Source organism: Sinocyclocheilus grahami, unplaced genomic scaffold (assembly GCF_001515645.1).
Source record: "Sinocyclocheilus grahami isolate Dianchi unplaced genomic scaffold, SAMN03320097.WGS_v1.1 scaffold159.1, whole genome shotgun sequence".
In the NCBI taxonomy this organism is placed as follows: domain Eukaryota; kingdom Metazoa; phylum Chordata; class Actinopteri; order Cypriniformes; family Cyprinidae; genus Sinocyclocheilus; species Sinocyclocheilus grahami.
Window position 1 is genome coordinate 86,832 of NW_015505338.1, and position 19,071 is coordinate 105,902.

A 19,071-nucleotide genomic window follows, 5' to 3' on the forward strand; every position below is an offset into this window, starting at 1 on the left:
CAAAAATGGCAGAAATATAAAACAATATTTATTTATTTATTTAGTAATAAGCTGCAGAATTTGTAGAAATATAAAGTAAAGATACTATTTATTTCTAAATATTTTTATGCATATTTGTTTATTGATTGGTAATTTGATCATTTATTATTAATAGTTTCTAAAGAGGTCATGTTTGTTTATTTATTTATTATTTATTAAGCTGCAAAATTTACAGAAATATAAAACAATATATTAAATGAATCAATTTTAAAAGGGTCATATTTATTTATTTATTTACTTTCTAAGCTGCACGAATTGCAGACATATAAAACAATAATTAAAACAATAGCAATTAATCAGTGTTAAATGTATTTAGAAATATACAATTATATTTATTTATAAATATTTGTATTCATATTGATTTGTTTATTTATGGATTGATTAGGCTGAACACATTGCTTTTGGCAGAAATATAAAATAATAATGATTAGCCATTATTTATTATCCATTATTTTTTTATTTGCTAAGCTGCAAAAAATTGCAGAAATGTAAAATAATAAAATTAATCCATTTTAAAAGTATTATATGATATTTATTTATTTATTTTCTTCACTAAGATGCAAGAATGGCAGAAATATAAAACAATAATTAAAACAATAGCAATTAATTCGTTTTATGTATTTTTTTTTTTTACTAATTTAAAAAAATGCGGAAATAATAACGATAATAATAATAATAATAATAATCAGCTTTAAAGGGGTCATTTATTTATTTATCAGGGGGAAAAAAAATCTGTATATAATATGAATGATAATAATTGACAATTTTTCAGAAATGGTTAATGACTGTTTAGTATTCAGCAGCTTATAATAGACATGCTTTACAGGCAAAGAGGTTAGCCAGTCATAGCAGAAGTCATTTGTAAATAAGAGTCCCTAAATATACAGAAGCAAGATTCAGAGGGGTGGAATTTTAATAGTGTAAAACTAAAATCTGAAGTGCATTTCAAGGCCTTGCCTGCGATTTCTGGATTCTCAGCAAAAGTTCAGATGGAAGCATGTGTATGTCATTTTTATTGAAATGATGTCTTTGAATGCAGGAGAAGATGCTGGATGTGTACTGGCTCCTGCAGGTGTGTATCCGCACCATCGAGCATGCGGACAGCACAGGCTCCCTGTTCGCATTCATGCCCGAATTCTACCTCAACGTGGCCATGAACAGCTACAGCGCCCTCAAAAACTACTTCAGCCCCTCCAACTGCATGGAGGAGCTTCCAGGTCTCTCAGTTATTACTGGTCACAAGAGCTGCTAGTGTATGTGAACTTTGATCTTGAGCAGTTGTTTGTGTCGTGTGATGTTTGTCTCTCAGGTTACGAGGACACACTCGCTCAGCTCGCAGCCATTCTCGCCAAACACTTTGCTGATCCGCGCATCGTTGGCACCGGTAAGAACACTATAGCCCTTCATTTGCTAAGACTAATTCATAAACATAAATCTATAAATTCATAAACCTATCTATCTGTCCATCCATCAGTCCCACAGACTATTTATTTTTACATTTACATTTATTTGTCAATCCATCCATTTTTCCACCTTTCTGTCTGGCCATCTGCCCATCCATCCATCCTTCTTTCCTTCCTTCCTTCCTTACATCCATCCATCCATTCCATCGACAGTCTATTTTTTCCATTCATCCATCCTTCCTTCCTTCCATCCATCCATCCATTCCATCGACAGTCTATTTTTTCCATCCATCCATCCATCCTTCTTTCCTTCCTTCCTTCCATCCATTTCATCGACAGTCTATTTTTTCCATCCATTCATTCATCCATCCTTCTTTCCTTCCTTCCTTTCATCCATCCATCCATCCATTCCATCGACAGTCTATTTTTTCCATCCATCCATCCATCCATCCATCCATCCATCCTTCTTTCCTTCCTTCCTTCCTCCCTTCCTTCCATCCATCCATCCATCCATCCATTCCATCGACAGTCTATTTTTTCCATCCATACATCCATCCATCCATCCTTCCTTCCTTCCTTCCTTCCTTCCTTCCTTCCTTCCTTCCTTCCTTCCTTCCTTCCTTCCTTCCTTCCTTCCTTCCTTCCTTCCTTCCTTCCTTCCTTCCTTCCTTCCTTCCTTCCTTCCTTCCTTCCTTCCTTCCATCCATACATCCATCCATCCATCCTTCCTTCCTTCCTTCCTTCCTTCCTTCCATTCCATCGACAGTCTATTTTTTCCATCCATCCTTCCTTCCTTCCTTCCTTCCATCCATCCATCCATCCATCCATTCCATCAACAGTCTATTTTTTCCATCCATCCTTCTTTCCTTCCTTCCTTCCATCCATCCATCCATCCATTCCATCGACAGTCTATTTTTTCCATCCATCCATCCATCCTTCCATTCATTCGACAGTCTATTTTTTCCATCCATCCATCCTTCCTTCCTTCATCCGGCAGTCTATTTTTCCGTCCATCCATCCATTAGGGGTGGGAGAAAAAATCGATCCATCGATGCATCGCGATTCTTTCTCCAACGATTCTGGATCAGAATAAAGTTTGATGTTACACTTGAAGTGTGCGGTCTCGCCCGTCGGTATTTTCCTTACAAATGCTCTACGAAGTCATCAATTATATGGTTTGGAATGCAGTGGACTTATATATTTAAAATATGAACCTCACTAACAGAAGGCTGCTTTCAATTTCAAATGCTGACGCGCACTTTGTTTGTGAAGACTGCTCGCACATGCAGCTGTGCGCGACTCCGTGGTTTAATGCACTTGCGTCTCAAAATGATTTTATGACTCAAAATTAATGTAAACACAGCCGGTTATGTCTTAAGGGATTAAATGGACAGGACAAACCACATTACTTGTTATATTTCAAAAGAGATCCGTGCATGAATGCAGCTTAATAGATCTCCCGCTGTCTATGATGTTATAGTAAAAAACAGATGAAAAAAATCACTCACAGTTCTGGAATGGAAAACATTCAGATAATCTTAAATATTGAAAGCACTCTTTGTTTGTTGTTTGTAATATGTTTATATGCCCCTCTTTATTATTTGCTACTTGCTTGAATGTTTTGAAGTTGTATTAGTTTAAAAGTCTTAGCATACAACTGTTTTAATAATTTTTTTTTCAATTTGTAATTATTTTAAAAAGTACTTAACTACTTATGTAAGGATATGTAAATGTAAGGATTTTAAGATTCTCAAGTCTGTAAACTAATTAATTAATAAGGGGGGGGGGAGTAGATAAAAAAATTGTTCTGGAATCGGATCGTGACTCCCAGAATCGGAATCGGATCAGATCGTGAGGTGACTAAAGATTCCCACCCCTACCATCCATGCTTCCTTCCTTCCTTCCTTCATCCGACAGTCTATTTTTCCATCCATCCATCCATCCATCCTTCCTTCCTTCCGACAGTCTATTTTTCCATTCATCCATCCATCCATCCATCCCACAGACAGTCTATTTTTCCATCCATCCATCCATCCATCCATCCCACAGACAGTCTATTTTTCCATTCATCCATCCATCCATCCATCCCACAGACAGTCTATTTTTCCATCCATCCATCCATCCGACAGTATATTTTTCCATCCATCCATCCTTCCTTCCTTCATCCGACAGTCTATTTTTCCATCCATCCATCCATCCTTCCTTCATCCAACAGTCTATTTTTCCATCCATCCCACCGACAGTCTATCTTTCCATCCATCCATCCATCCATCCATCCATCCTTCCTTCCTTCCTTCATCCGACAGTCTATTTTTCCATCCATCCATCCATCCCACGACAGTCTATTTTTCCATCCGTCCATCACCTACTATTCATCCCCTGCAATCCATCCATCCATCCTACCTGCCTCTGTTAATATTCTGTTCCCATTAACTGCAGGAAAAGACTCAGAAAAAAGCAAGCGGCCCAAAAATACGTAGAATAATCAATCCGTTGGCTGTTTTAATGGGAATTCTTTAACCTAATATAGCCGTTGGCTTGTACCGTTCATCACTTCGCTTCATTTCTCACGTAAAGGTATAATTAAAAGCTTCCTCTCTCAGCTCTCAGGCAACATGAAGTCATTTGTGTGATGAGTTGTAGCCGTAGTATTTTCTTAATCCTGTTTAAGGTTAGGGCTATGAAATACCCTCGACTCCTGAATCATGAGTGATGTGCTATGCAAATGAACAGATGTTATTAGACACGACCCATTTGTTTAAATTTCATTTCATAAGCAGGCTTTTCATTATGTTCGCACTCCTTTATGCTGATGTATTTAGATTTGTTTGCATATTTATCTTGTTTTCTGTGGGCTCTTTTACCGAATACGTCATTTTTAACAACAGTTGTTGCACGGTCTGTTTTTAATATGGATTAGTTTTATATTTCAACTAGCTTTTTATATCTGAATAGCTTTTCTTTTGTTGGCAATTCTAGTGGTTAAATTATAATTGTTTTGCTTCTTTGTTTTGATCAAGCACTTTTTTCTTAACAAAAGGAGGCTGAGGTGTTATAAAATCATTGAAGCTTCTTGTTTCATAACAAATTGGAAGTAAACACTAATAGATATAACAATCATGCATGCAAATGCAAGAAAGAAGCCCTTTTTTAAAGATAATGTGTATGACCGTTTGCAGCCCACTTTATTTACGTAACATATTTCAGAGTAAACCAGGACATGCAGAGTGGGGATTTCATTTATCAAGAATTAATTGAATCATAAAAGCATTGAACAATGTCTTCTTTCTAATTTATTTTCATCCACAGATATCAAAGATTCACTGATGCAGGCTTTAGCCAGTTACGTGTGTTACCCACAATCCCTGCATGCCGTCGAGAGGATCCCAGAAGAACAGTAAGTGCTTAAGCCTGCGTTTGCATCGAAATGCAGTGATTAATTAATGTTTTTTTTGCTACTGCGTTTCTTATTTTCATCTCACCTTAGACCAGAAACATACCCTATGCACATTTGCAAATGCTGATGTGAATGCTTTGCTAATACATTGTGAGGGTACAGTTGTTTTAATGTTTTTGATGGTTTAGATTTATTTTGTTTTTTGATGAATTTGTTGTGTTGTTGTTGTTGTTTTTTCTGCTGATTTAGTTTTGTTTTATTTTTGATGACTTTTGTTTTGTCATGTTATTGATGATTTAGTTTTGCCTTTTTTGCTTTTTGTATTTTACGCTTTAAAGTTGTTTTTGCTTTGTTGTTGATGATTTAGTTTAGTTTTTTTTGTTTTTGATGGCTTTTTATGTTTTTTTGGGGTTCAGTTTTGTTTTTTTATTTTGTTTTTCATAGTTTTGTTTTTGCTTTGTTGTTGGTGGTTTAGTTTTGCTTAGTTTTTTTTGTCTTTCATGGTTTAGTTTTGCCTTTTTGTTTTGTTTTGTATTTGTTGGTTTACATTTGTTTTGGTTTGGTTTAGTTTAGCTTTTTTGTTTAGTTTTTTTATGGTTTTGTTTAGTGTTTTTGTTTGTTTGTTTTGTTTTGAAATACTCATTATAGCGATTTGGTAACTTACGTCATGCCCAATTATGAAAAACCTGTGCACCCTGGTTCCTGAAATTAGAATGAATTTCATTTTTATACATATCCTGCTGTTTTTGTCTGCAATTTGCATCAGACAACCTAATTTTCATGTATAATGTCTTATTTCTTTGGTTCAATATTTTATTTGATTTAGTGCATTTTTTCAGTTTTTTTTTTTTTTTTTTTTGTGTTTGTGTAATTATTTATGATGTAATATCTCCCAGGCGGATGGCTATGATGAGGAACTTACTGGCTCCATATGAACAGAGACCTTGGGCTCAAACTAACTGGATCCTGGTTCGGCTTTGGAGGGTACGCTGCATTTCTTTTACTGTCTTACACGATTCCCTCTCCACCCTTTCCACTCCTTTCTTTTTATCTTCTCTTTTGCCTTTCCTCTCCCCCTATTATGCCATTAGATTCCAGCTCAGAATAGATGCATTATATCAGGGCCATTATGCAGCATATCTCTGCTGTTTCCATTTAACATTTATGAAATGGGCCTGACAAACCAGCTACTCTCATTTAGTTGTTTAACATTTATTCCGCTCTCAGTGCCAAAAAGGGGTGACTTGTTTTCTCTTAGAGAAAACATTATTGGGTTTATTCATCCGTAATAGTATGATTATGTGTCTGTTCTTGATCATTTTTTGATCGAGTTTCTTGGAGTGTTGTTCTGTTGTTGTTTTAATTTATGATAAAAAAAATCCAGTTTGTAAATTAAGTGTCTCCTCACACAGAGCTGACTAACTTTAATATTTCACACATCACTGGTCACAAAAGAGTGATTTGTTTCCTTACTTCTTTTAGGCCTTACACAAAAAATACAGCTAAATATGTTTACCACTTTTCTTCTCTGTTCACACTTTTTGTTGTTAACCCCTCATTTTTAACCTTGGGTTAATATGGTCTTGGGTTAGTGACAATTGCCTTCTACTACTAATTTATTTCTGACCAAACTGAACAACTAGTTCATTTTGTTATGGTTAAAAATGCTTAAATTTGAAAGTGGTTGTCACTCACACAGATTTGCAGTCTGTATGTGGTCTTATATTGTATTCCTCCTGTCGACAGGGTTGTGGCTTTGGCTACAGGTACACACGTCTGCCTCATCTGCTGAAGACCAAACCGGAGGACGCAAACCTGCCCAGCCTGCAAAGTGAGTAACTGTCCTATCTTCCTCCATCTTTATTTCCAGCCTATCTTTAAACATTACAGTTTTTTTTTCTGAAAACTTTTTCTTTACTTTTCTGTACTTTGTTTTCCATTGAATTTATATTTGTTTTATAATTTGGTAATGTTTTAAAATGATTTAAATGCTTTGTGAAGATTAAATAATTGTAATAGAATTAGAGATCTTGATAGACTAAAATGTAATTAAATTATTGATATTATAGTATATAGCAGCGGTGCCGAACTCCGGTCCTGGAGAGCCGCAGCCCTGCAGAGTTCAGCTCCAACCCTAATTAAAACTCACCTGCCTGTAGCTTCCTAGAAACCATTCAGACCTTGATTAGCTTGTTCAGGAGTGTTTGATTAGGGTTGAAGCAAAACTCTGCAGGGCTGTGGCTCTCCAGGACCGACGTTCGCCACCCCTGGTATATAGCATATATCAGTAATGAAAATCATTCAAAGGCATCACACTGAACATGATGAAAGCATTGAATAGACAAAAAATGGCCTTAGAAGTGTTTTCTGACACGATCTATCTGAGTCTGTCAGTTTAAACTCACTTTTATTGATGTCCCATAATGCTTTACTGATCAAAACCCAGAATACACTAGAGGCAGATTTTTATTTACAATAAGCAGTCAAAGCACAGACACTCGAGAGTCATTTATCATGATAACCACCTCATAAACAGTAATATTATTCATTAAAAAATTATTTCTTAGAAATTTCCTTGAATGCTGTCAGCATCTTAGAGTTTGTTTGTTTGTTAGATTGTTGCTGGATATACCAATTATATACATTTACCAACCACATTTTTTTTGTCACTAGTCAAGATTTATAAGTATAACCTGTAGTAACAATAATTGTAGGAGGAATTTTGCAAGGAAAGGATACACTGGAACATCAAAAAATTTTGTTTGTCCACCTCAGAAGTAAATTTTATTTGAGGTTTGCCATTTTGCAACCTGTTACCAAATTGTATAGTGTGTGAGCAGTTTAAAACTATTTATTTATTTATTTACATTAAACATGCAAATGATAAATATATGTATTTTTAAATGCTTAACGTTATTTAAGTATTTATTTTAGGGCTGTCAGTTTAACACGTTAATTAATTAGTTATGAAAAAATAACGCGATTCAAATATTTTAACACAGTTAACGCACTGGCCCCGCCCCCAGACCTGTACATCAACTTACATTTCATACAGTTGACTGTTGACAAATAAAATGTCCATAAATGCAGTTATGCCCTAAATTTCAAGATATTGGTGCAGAAATGCCCCTGTGTGAGGTTTTGTCTCATATTTATATCATACGATATCACACGAGCAGCGAGAGCAATATTACGAGTGCTGATTTTGTCCGGAATATCACAAGTTTAAGTGTGAGTTTATAAAACAGTTCAATAAATAAGAAGTTAATATTGTGTTATATTTTAAACACAATATTATATCTTTTTGCTCAATTTAGCAAAGAATATATTACCTTTAAAGCCACAGCAGAACTGTTGTGCGTCTCCGAGCAACACAGCGGTGTTTAGTTTCTGAATGAATCCGCGTTTTGAACGAATCGTGTGAATCAATGATTCAAAGGCCCGTTCATAAAATGTACTTCATTCCTGAATGAATCAGCCGTTTGAACGAATCGAATTAAGACATTTACCGCCACCTACTTGCATATTTAGTTTCTTATTTGGAGTATAGTTTCTAGGATTACACAAGCTTCAGTCTGGATCCAGAACACCTGAGAAGAGATGATGCCAACCCCTCAGAGGACCTCAGATGATGCCAACCCTGAAACAACATACAGAACTACCACATTTTGCTATAAGTTTGATTGCATCATATAATAATTGCTGTTAATATTGTTCATCGTCTGTTTTATTACGTCTTATATTGATTTTTCCGTTCTGCTGGTTCGTCTGGTCAGAGGAGAACTGGCCCCCCGACTGAGCCTGGTTTCTCCCAAGGTTTTTTCTCCATTCTGTCACCGATGGAGTTTTGGTTCCTTGCCGCTGTCGCCTCTGGCTTGCTTAGTTGGGGACACTTCATTTCCAGCGTTATCGTTGACATAATTGCAAAGATATTATTTAAACTGAGCTGGATGTTGACATCACTGAATTCAATGATGAACTGTCTTTAACTGAAAAATGAGTGTTTACTATTGTCATTTTGCATTATTGACACTATTTTCCTAATTAATGCTGTTCAGTTGCTTTGTCACAATCTGTATTGTTAAAAGCGCTATATAAATAAAGGTGACTTGACTTGACTTGACTTTCATAAAAAAATATATATATAATAATAATTATAATTATAATAATAATATTAAAGGGATAGTTCACCCCAAAAACAACAAAAAAAATCTGTCATTTACTCACCCTTATGTCATTTCAAACCTTTCTTTTGTGGGACTTAAAAGAAGGTATTTTGAAGACTGTTGGTAACAAAATATGTTTTGGTTACCAATGACTTTCATTGTATGAACAAAAAATACTGAGATGTTTCTCAAATTATCTTCTTTTATGTTCCATATATATATATATATATATATAACATATTCCATATGTTAGGCCGTTTTAGCCTAAATGATAAATTGATATACTTATTATTCCATAAATGAAAGAAACATAATATAGTTTCTCATAATAATGTTGGTAGCAGGATTGAAAGATTGAGCTTGTTGAATGTTGTCAACGCTGTTATAATATTGACATTACACAATTATGTAATGATATTGATATTATTTACTTCCTGTTGTGGTGTAAGGGTCCAAATTATGTAATTTATGTCTGGGTATCACAATTATGCAATGTTCCATTTTTAATGGCGGGAAAATCATTCTGTTACAGAGTTGCTCTGAAATTCATTGAATATCATTTCAACCGATTATTTACCGAAACTGCATGTAAAACTGAGTGAGCATCCATTTGAAATCAAATCATGTTTGTTCTTTGTTCCTGACCCTGGAATCTACATCCCCACTGACGTTATTAGGAAGTCATGATCAATAATGTAGAACACTGAGTACAGATGCTGTTTTTACTAGAGCGGTTTTGACATCATGCCGTTCTTCTGTGCGACTGTAAAAAGTCTGTGCTTCTAACTCATTAAAGACGAACTTGGCTCCTTCACCTTATTTCTTTCAGCAGCTTCAGATCAATACTTTTTAAGAGACCATCCATTAAGTCAAACCATCTGTTGCGTCAACCAGAGATGTTTCCCCTTATCAATTTACTTTAAATCAGTACACTTTTTGAATTTAATCACTCACAGTTCACTGCCAGCCTATTTTTTTTTAATACATAATAGATCAGCTCAGTGTATTGGGAACTTCCTCAGGGAAAACATGTGAACTGACATCTTGCAAGCTTAGGTTCCTTTTCATGGTCAATATGAAACGTTCACAACCGATTTTACTTCTATAATATGACATAATTTAGATGGAAAACAGGATGTTCAATAAGTAACATGTACTTCAGGAGTCGATTTTATCTATCAGGAATTGATTGTCAATTTGCTTAGCAGAAGAAAGGCTTGGAGTGCTTAATCAAGAGGCCAATGCTTGGCTGTGAGGAATAAATTGTAAAGTTGTCACTTTGTGAAGGGACACTTGTCTTGACACTTCAGCTTGTCTTGTACGTGATGCATGAATTCCCTCCCTGGTCTGATGAGTCTTGTCTCAATGCTAATTCCATCTTTTTTCCCACTCTCATTTGCATGGCGTCCAGGGGATTTGTCAATTGCTAGTTTTCAAAGTAAGTTTCGTTCCCATTTGGTAGTTTTCACCTTTGGTTGACCCTTATTAAACTCTTTCCTAATTGCTGGTCTGCTCCTATGTAGCCTGACTGACTGACGTGAGGGTAAAGCGGGCTCACAGCAGACTGATTTGCGTTTAGGATTGTGTCCACACGACCATTTACCCACTCTTAAAATTAGTAATAGTGCTGTCTTGTACCATTCAGTTTTGCCCAAGTTTGCTCCTTTTAGTCCCTTCTAGCCATGAATTGTCCTTGCCAGTAGTTTGTTGTTTTTTCCCTCAGTAATTGTGCCAATTACCATGTGATTAATGTGTCACCTTTGTGTCCTACTCTAGATTATTAGTTAATTATGCTGCTCAAATGTTGGCTGCAGTCCAAATTCAAATATTCATCAGAATCCACATTTTGTACTTGGTTAAAAAAATGAACTGGTAATACTTAAGAAGTCCTGCAGAAATTTACCATGGTACTGTTTCCACTAAAATAACGTAGTTAACTAGTTGACTCCGTGATCTGGTTGGAGTAGTTCCCTGGTGGGCAGATTGTTAGTGAATAACAACCTAAACCGAAGGTTCTCAACTTTGACCCTCAATGTCTTCTTTCCTCACTTGATCAAACTCACCGAACTATAACTTTCTAGTAATCCTGAAGACTTCTATTAGTGCAAGTGTGTTATTTAGGGTTGGAGCTAAACTCTGCAGGAAAGTGGACCTTGAAGACAAGAGTTGAGAACCCCTGACCTGAACTTCAGGACGTTCCTCACCCAAAGTTATCATTTCAGAAGACTTGTAGCACACAAGCACCACTTATATGATGGTTCTTGATCTTTTTTGAAGCCGGAAACTTCCAGTCCACAATTGTTATTGCATGGAAAAGAGCGACCAGGATATTCTGCAAAATTGATCCTTTTTTTGTTTCTTGGAAGAAAAAAGAAATGCAGGTTTAGATTGACATGAAGGTGACTGAATCTTTTAAAGGTGTTTCTATCAATTTTGTTTATCGGATCCTACCTTAAAGCGATTTAAAATGGAATTGATTCTGCAGTAACAGAGTGATTGCTTGCCTCTCAACACCTGGAGTTCTGAAACATGTACATCGTGCCATAGCTGCCTGCTACTTGGTCTCTCTTATGGCTTTTCATTCTATGTTTATTCCTCGCTTATTGGCCCCCAACCCTTATTTTCCAAGCTGCCACTTACACAGACTTCATCTAATTAAATATAAAGGTTGCATCTCTATCAGAGACCTACACCTCAGTGTCTAATGATTAGCTTTATTTAGAGCTTTATTGCCATTGCTTGCTCTTGCTTTTAACACTGTGCTCCAAGGCTTTTAGTGTGTTTGCGATCACTGTGCTTTTCCAGATAAGGTATTAAATTACCCAGTGTCCTCTTTGTGTGCATATAATGAGAGAGAGTGCCCTTTCTGTGTTCTCCAGACGTGGTCAGATAGCAGTAATAGAACGGCTAGGGGGCGGGTGCAATGGTTTCCCATCAGCCCTATGTTTTGCTGTTTCATTATTTTGTTATTTTATGTCGTCATTCTGTTCGCATGCAATGTTCAGATCTGATTGTTTCCCCTCTCGTACGTCCATGGTATTTGCCATTTGGTATTTGCCATTTCGTCTTATTATTGAATAATTAGAGTTGTGGGATCAATGAAAAAGATGGATTTTTCATGGAAACATGGTTTTTAGGTATTCTTATGGGATCCAAGGGTTATATTATGGCTAGATGGACAGGCCTTTTGTAATACTGATTGTGATGGAACAACTGTCTTTACTCACATCAATGCTGCCCTGACTCTTCAATCGCCTCTCTTCGGAGAAAAGTGCAATCACAATCCCTGTTGGGTAGCAGTGATGAGGTATACCTTTATAGTGCCTCATCACTACTGCCTTTAAATGCATCACATACCTCTCTACAAGAGACCAATCCCTTCCCCAGTGCATGCACAATAGTTTCCCCATAGCAATCCAGTGGCACCAAAAGTAGAGTCACCTTACGCGCTTTCCAAGGCACAGATTAGAGCTGTAATCGGGCCTTAAAAGTTAGGCCCGACAGAATTCGGCCCGAGCCCGACAAGTACATTTTGATTGACAGCTTTTTAAAAGCCCGAACCCATTTACAGCCCGACATTATTCAAATGTGCGCACGCACATAGCTCTTTTGCCTTTTGTTAAGAATGAGTCATTTATACATGTTTTAACATAATTTATTCATGACTAATGTAGGCTATAGGCCACTTTGAAGTTGGAACAAAGAAATAAAATAAGTCCTCTGTAACATCGTAGCACTCTAAATAGGCCTAGGCATACACTTAGCCTATAAATAGGCCAATGCACCAATAAAGATGAGTCTTTCTTAACAAATTAAATTAAGATAAATTCTAAATTAAGATGGGTATTTGGCAATAACGAAATTAAGATAAAGGCTCCGTGGGATTTTGAAATTTAATAAAAGAATAATGCCAACATTAGCCTATATACTCTGTCTACATTATGCATTTAAGACTAAATTAATATAGTTATAATTTGAAAAACCTTTACTCACCAAGATTAGGCTACATGTTTTTGTGGAGGAAAATTATTGAATCCACTGTAGATGGCTTCAGCGCGGTCCTGCGCTCACTGATGGTGCGTCCAGCAGCACTGAACACCCTTTCACTGCTGCTGCTGCTACTGGCCAGGATGCATAGTACTGATCTAGCTAATTTTGCAAGTTTTGGGTAGGATGGTTTGTTGATCTTCCACCAGCCAAAAACATCCATTTAATTTTCCATGACAGCCGTTACAATGTAGCGAGTGACCTCGTCATCTTTCCAGTCAGCTTGCTGTACATTTTCCTCCTCGGCATCCATTTTCGCATCTTTCTCGCGCTAATCGAAACGCATCACATGACCGCTCATTTACTGCGCAAGCCCGAGCCCGTGTAAACTTATATAAATTAAGCCCGAACCCGGCAAAGATCGTCAGCTCTAATGTGGAGGAGACTAATTGTTGAATAAAGTCGTTTTTTTTTGTTTTTTTCTGTACAAAAGGTATTCTCGTAGCTTCGTATAATTGTGGATGAACCACTGATGTCACATGGTTATTTTACCGATCTCCTTGCTACGTTTCTGGACCTGGGAACATTTCAGTTGTGTTGCCGTCTATGGGAGGGTCAGACAGCTCTCAGATTCCATCAAAAATATCTTAAATTGTGTTCTGAGGATGAACGAAGGTTTTATGGGTTTGGAACCACATGAGGGTGTTCACATGAGGGAGTTCATTTTTGGGTGAACTACCCCTTTAAACATTGCCATGGTGCGTATTTGAATAATTTTGTTGTACTACAAAATGATAAACATTCCATGATATGGATATGTTTTCTTTCAGTCTGGGTGTGAAAAACCAAAAGGAAGCATAACATTTATGGGAACAGTTTATTTCAGTGAGTATGGAACTATTCTTTGGAATAGTTGTTGGTTGTGGCATTCAATAGTCTAATATTTTGCATAATAAACTGTTTGAATGATGTCGTACCAGGCAAAAAAAGTAATTTTTTAGTTGGTAAGTAGCAATGTAATAAACAGTCACATATGTAAATAATGTATAGTCAGTTGGTAATTATTAAATATTTTTATAAAAATCCACATTTTTGCCTGTACTTTATCCATAACATACTGAATACCAAATGTGATGTTAGTATATTGATGATAATACTGTTATTTGATTCCCAATTTAACAGAAACACTGATGTTCGAGATAATGTTGAAGGCTTACTACATCTGGAAGTAAGCAATATCATTTTTTAATTTTTCATGTGACTGCTATGAAGCCCCTAACAGAGCATGGTATTTAAAAAAAATAAAAATCGTTGAGAGAAAATTATATTTCAATTCTTTTGCATTCCCACAAGAAACTTAGCCATTCTTTAATTGAAATAACGTGAGTTGGGACTTGGGAAGAAAAACTATATTTCAGTGCTTTTGCGAGAGAATTTCTTGGGAGGAACGCAAAACAATTAAATTATATTTTTTCCTCTTATCTCATATTTTTTTCAATCACCATGTCCCCTTAGGGGCTCCACAGATTGCTTGTTTTCAAATATGTTTTTATGTTAGTAGGTAATATATGAAGTGTGTTTGAGTAGTTTAGTGTGCTGAATGGAGGTTTGTTTGATTGACAGGCGGAGTGGGATAGTTTTTTGAGACGTCTGGATGTTCAGATGCAAATGAGCGACACAGTTCTTTCCCGGTGTCCTGCAGCCCAGACGCTCAGCTCAGATATACAGTTTATTCACGTCCAGACTAAAGAGTGAGATAAACACATAATATCATTTCTATCCATATTCAAGCCACAATCCAGAACTGCTGACAGAGTATGTCTATTGAAACAAAATGAAGGCCTGCAGTTGCAACAGTTTATCACTCTACATTATGACTGTGATTACATCAGTGTCTCACTTATCGCATTATACCGTATATTCAAAGTCTATAAGATGTTTTTAAATGTTTAGAGGTTTACAGTTGTTTTGCCGGTTTTGGATAGTAGCTTAAAATCAGTTTCTAGCATGTCGTGCTTTGTGAGAGTGATTGTTTTGTTACCTGGTTGAAATTTAACCATGCATTTTTTTTTGGTAATGGACAACCCAGTAATAAAACTTATCTCTATATACAGTTAATGTTCATTGTTTTGTAAATTGAAATTCCAGTTAAGTTTTTGAATGAGGCAACAAATTGAAATTTAGAAGGAATACTATTACAGGGTATTTAATGCAATGTTTCTAGAAATTTTGAAAATAATATAATGTATGTATGTTTATTTGAATTGCACTAAATTCCTCTTCTTGTAATTCCAATTCAAATTCAATGTAATATCCTGTGAATTGTGGCTATTTCAGTTCAAATTCAAGCTCACAAGTTGATATGGCATGTGTGAACTGCAGCGTACTGCAGTAGAATTGAGACATATTAATGTATCTTTCCACAAATAGGATATACTTTGTTGTCCGATTTTGGCCCAAAGGTGTTTACCTTCTCACCTGTGTCAAATAAATATTCAATTCATTGTTTTAAAAAGCTGTTTTTAATGATTAAATCTTAACTAACAAAAAAATAAGTGTCCTACTGTATGATTTTACCCTGTTAAAAAATTGTCTTAAATCTTTAAAATTGTGACACCTAAGAAATAACATCATTTGAACCCTTTCTACAGCATGGCCAAGACAAGTAGCTAGGTAAATAATTCTGATATAGTTTCTTTACATTTAGTCTATTTAACATTTATTGCCAGAAAATGCATTCACATAAATCAGGGCTTAAACTGCATTTAGATTAAAAAAAACAAAAAAAAAACATTATGATCTAAGCTGCATTTAGATAATGCATTTCAAAGGTTGCAGAAATTATAAAGCTCGTGTACAATCAATAGAAAGAAAAAACAGCTGATATAGTACTTCGTTGAATGACGATTTGTTGAATGAGGAGAAAAATGGTTTTAAGAGATTCATGCTATTTGTGGAATGTGCCAAATCCATAAAAACAAACTCCAAACATTGCATAATACTCAGTGATAGAATAAACATTTGTCTCCCTGCAGTCTAGGACTCTTGAAAATGGATTAAAAGCCCTCTCCCTCTGTCTCTCTCAGATGGGTGGCGATTTTGTTCTGGACCAGGGTGGTAAAGTGATATTTTCCTACCGGTGTAAAAGCCCTGTGGACAGACCATCAGTTCCACAGATTCTGGCTGCCGTCGCTGCTCATTCATAGCATTCCTGGAGAAGTCCTGGAGAAAAAGGTCTTTGATGTTTTGTCTTTCTAGTATGTTAAACTGCTTGACTTGCTTCCTTTCCATCCTGATGAGAAGTTCCAGTTCCTGAAAAGTAATACTCGTTCATGTTTGTGCCAGACTTAGAATTTATTCTTCCATTTAGAATGATGGCCAAAATAATGTTCCAGGACCTCAGTTTGGCATGGAGGTCTGTTCATTTCCAGTGCAAATTTTGGCCTGAGTGGGTGATTTTACTTCTCTGTAAAATATAAAAATGGGAAGCTACTGTATTACTATGAGACTCGTACTTAAGGGAACACGAAACAAATATCATTTCAGGGTATTTAGGACATTAACTCCATTAGTCTATAGTAAATAGTATGTGTAAAGACAATGTCACTGACTTTAGGCCTTTAATGTGTTGCTATAGGTTGGCTCCACAGATAGACAGCTCCCCGGAGGTTGTATGGATGAAGATCTGACTCAAACTCATGCACTTATGAAGAGTCATTTCTGATGGGCATTTACACCCTCTGGTCATCACAGCTTCTCAGCTGTTGAGTTACAGTAGCACAGGCCTGTCTGACCTCTATTTCACTCAATAACCTGTCTTAATTAAATGAACCCAGATTATTAACTTAATTTTTTTTTACATACATTTTTGAAATACATTTTACAATTATACAAGGCATATGAAATGAAAGAATCGTATTAAGCTGTTTAACTATACTATTTACTGTGAATGTTAAATGTTTACAAAAATAAAATATATATATATATATAGGTTGGAATTTCTTTGATTATTGAAATCCACATTAAGTAAAGAGATGCATGTCGGCCAGAATGAGAATGGAGATTTATCCACCTTTCAGCATAGCTCAAAAGTCCTATTTCACTTTTAACCTGCTTCAGTAGTTGCCAAGTGATTCAAGCTTTGAGAACAAATACTTCAGAGGGTTGACACAACAAGCTGTGATTCTAAAGAATTTTAGAACAATAAAGAACTAAATGAAAACAAATTTCTTCTACGGTTTTGAACGCGTCTAAAACAGCACTAATGTTATGTCAGAACCAAGGCAAAAGTAGACCACCCTTGGAAAAATACAAACATTAAACATCAAAAAGATTAAATAATTTATTATATTTTAGTATGTTTTCATATGCCCATGATCTTCAAACCTTTGTTATTACAAATATTTCCAGTACTGGCTTTAAGATCCCATGAATATCTGAGTTTTGTGAATTTTAGTCTATTACCTTTAAAGCCATCTACAGTGTAGGCTGTTGTATTTTTTGTAAAGTTTGTTCACTTTTAGCAGATATATGTTTTTTTTTAAATATATATATATATACAGTATTTCTCTTACGCACTACAATATACGATCCCTCTGGTGAATCCTATCCCCTTTCCTCAAAGTCTGTTCAAGTGTGCTATCTTGAGCTAGTAGTAGACTAACTACTTTGCTTGCTAACTGAAAATACTTCGAAAGAGACATTTTTAATTTGACCATTTTTAGCTTCAGTAATATAATGTGATACATTTATGTAATATGTCATTTAAAAGGCATTAACATTTTCCATGAATACAGGGTAAAAACGATTTAGAGTGAGGCAGCGCATAAAACTTTTCTCAACCAATGGAATTGCTTTGGGATTCAAGGGGGACAGGAGGTTAAAGGGTTAGTTCACCCAAAAATGAAAATTAGCCCATAAATTACTCACCCTCAAGGCATCCTAGGTGTATATGACTTTCTTCTTTCAGACGAATCCATTCGGAGTTATATAAAAAATTGTCTTTGGTCGTCACCGATAGCCTCGTGGGCAGCGTGTCAACATGTAGCGCCATTGCGCTTCGGGCGTCTCGTGTTGGAGTCCTGGCTCGTGGACCTTTCCCGATCCCATCCCCCCTCTCTCTCCCGCTTCGCTTCCTACCTCACTGTCTCATCATATCAATAAAAGGCAAGAACGCCAAAAATAAATCTTAAAAAAAAAAATTTGTATTTGATCTTCCAAGCTCTTTAATGGCACTCAACGGGTGTTGCAGTGCATCAGTCAAAAGAAGTTAAATAAAAAGCGACCATTCATAATGAAAAGTGTCTCACATGGCTCCGGGGGGTGTACAAAGTCCTCCTGTAGCGAATCAATGCGTTTTAGTAAGAAAAATAACCATATTTAAAACGTAATAATCACTTTAATCTAGCTTGCGCTCACTGTTGTACATGGAAGCAGCTCCGGGCGGATGACGTAAGACGTCGCTGTTGCGAATGCGCCGCTCAGAAGTGACGAACGCGGAAGTGCAGGGGAGAGATCAAAATAAAACAACGGTCACAAATTAGAAGTACAAATCGAGGATTTGTAAAGAAGAATGTCGGAGGATTTTGATATAAGCCAAGAGGAGACTGGTTTTCCTTTGCTAAAGTTAGGAAACTTTGCTTCCTTTACTCCTGTTAACAAACGTTGGTTTTCACGAGACTCACCGACGCATGCGCAACACCGACATCTTACATCATCCTCCCGGAGCTGCTTCCATATACAACAGTGAGCGCAAGCTAGATTAAATTGATTATTACGTTTTAAATATGGTTATTTTTTGTACAAAAATGCATCGATTCGCTACAGGAGGGCTTTGTTCAACCCCCAGAGCCATGTGAGACTCTTTTTATCATGGATGGGCGCTTTTTATTTCACTTCTTTTGGACTGATGCACGCAACACCCGCTGACTGCCATTAAACAGCTTGGAAGATGAAAGACCATTTTTAATATAACTCCGACTGGATTCGTCTGAAAGAAGAAATTCATATACACCTAGGATGCCTTGAGGGTGAGTAATTTATGGGCTAATTTTCATTTTTGGGTGAACTAACCCTTTAA

General features: G+C 36.2%; 1 protein-coding gene and 1 long non-coding RNA gene across 2 annotated transcripts in view; both read left to right on the forward strand.

The window, feature by feature from the left end:
* Positions 1-19,071, forward strand: part of rnf123 (ring finger protein 123) — a 156,912-nt gene that overhangs the window by 36,355 nt on the left and 101,486 nt on the right. The window contains exons 25-29 of the mRNA XM_016282404.1: positions 1,079-1,256; positions 1,349-1,423; positions 4,752-4,839; positions 5,736-5,823; positions 6,586-6,670. Coding sequence (XP_016137890.1) covers positions 1,079-1,256; positions 1,349-1,423; positions 4,752-4,839; positions 5,736-5,823; positions 6,586-6,670 — 514 coding nt within the window. The remainder of the gene's footprint in view (positions 1-1,078; positions 1,257-1,348; positions 1,424-4,751; positions 4,840-5,735; positions 5,824-6,585; positions 6,671-19,071) is intronic.
* LOC107592825 (uncharacterized) lies at positions 13,814-14,830 on the forward strand. Its single transcript, XR_001610030.1, has 3 exons — positions 13,814-13,877; positions 14,175-14,220; positions 14,616-14,830. It is a non-coding gene; the product is annotated as an uncharacterized lncRNA (long non-coding RNA).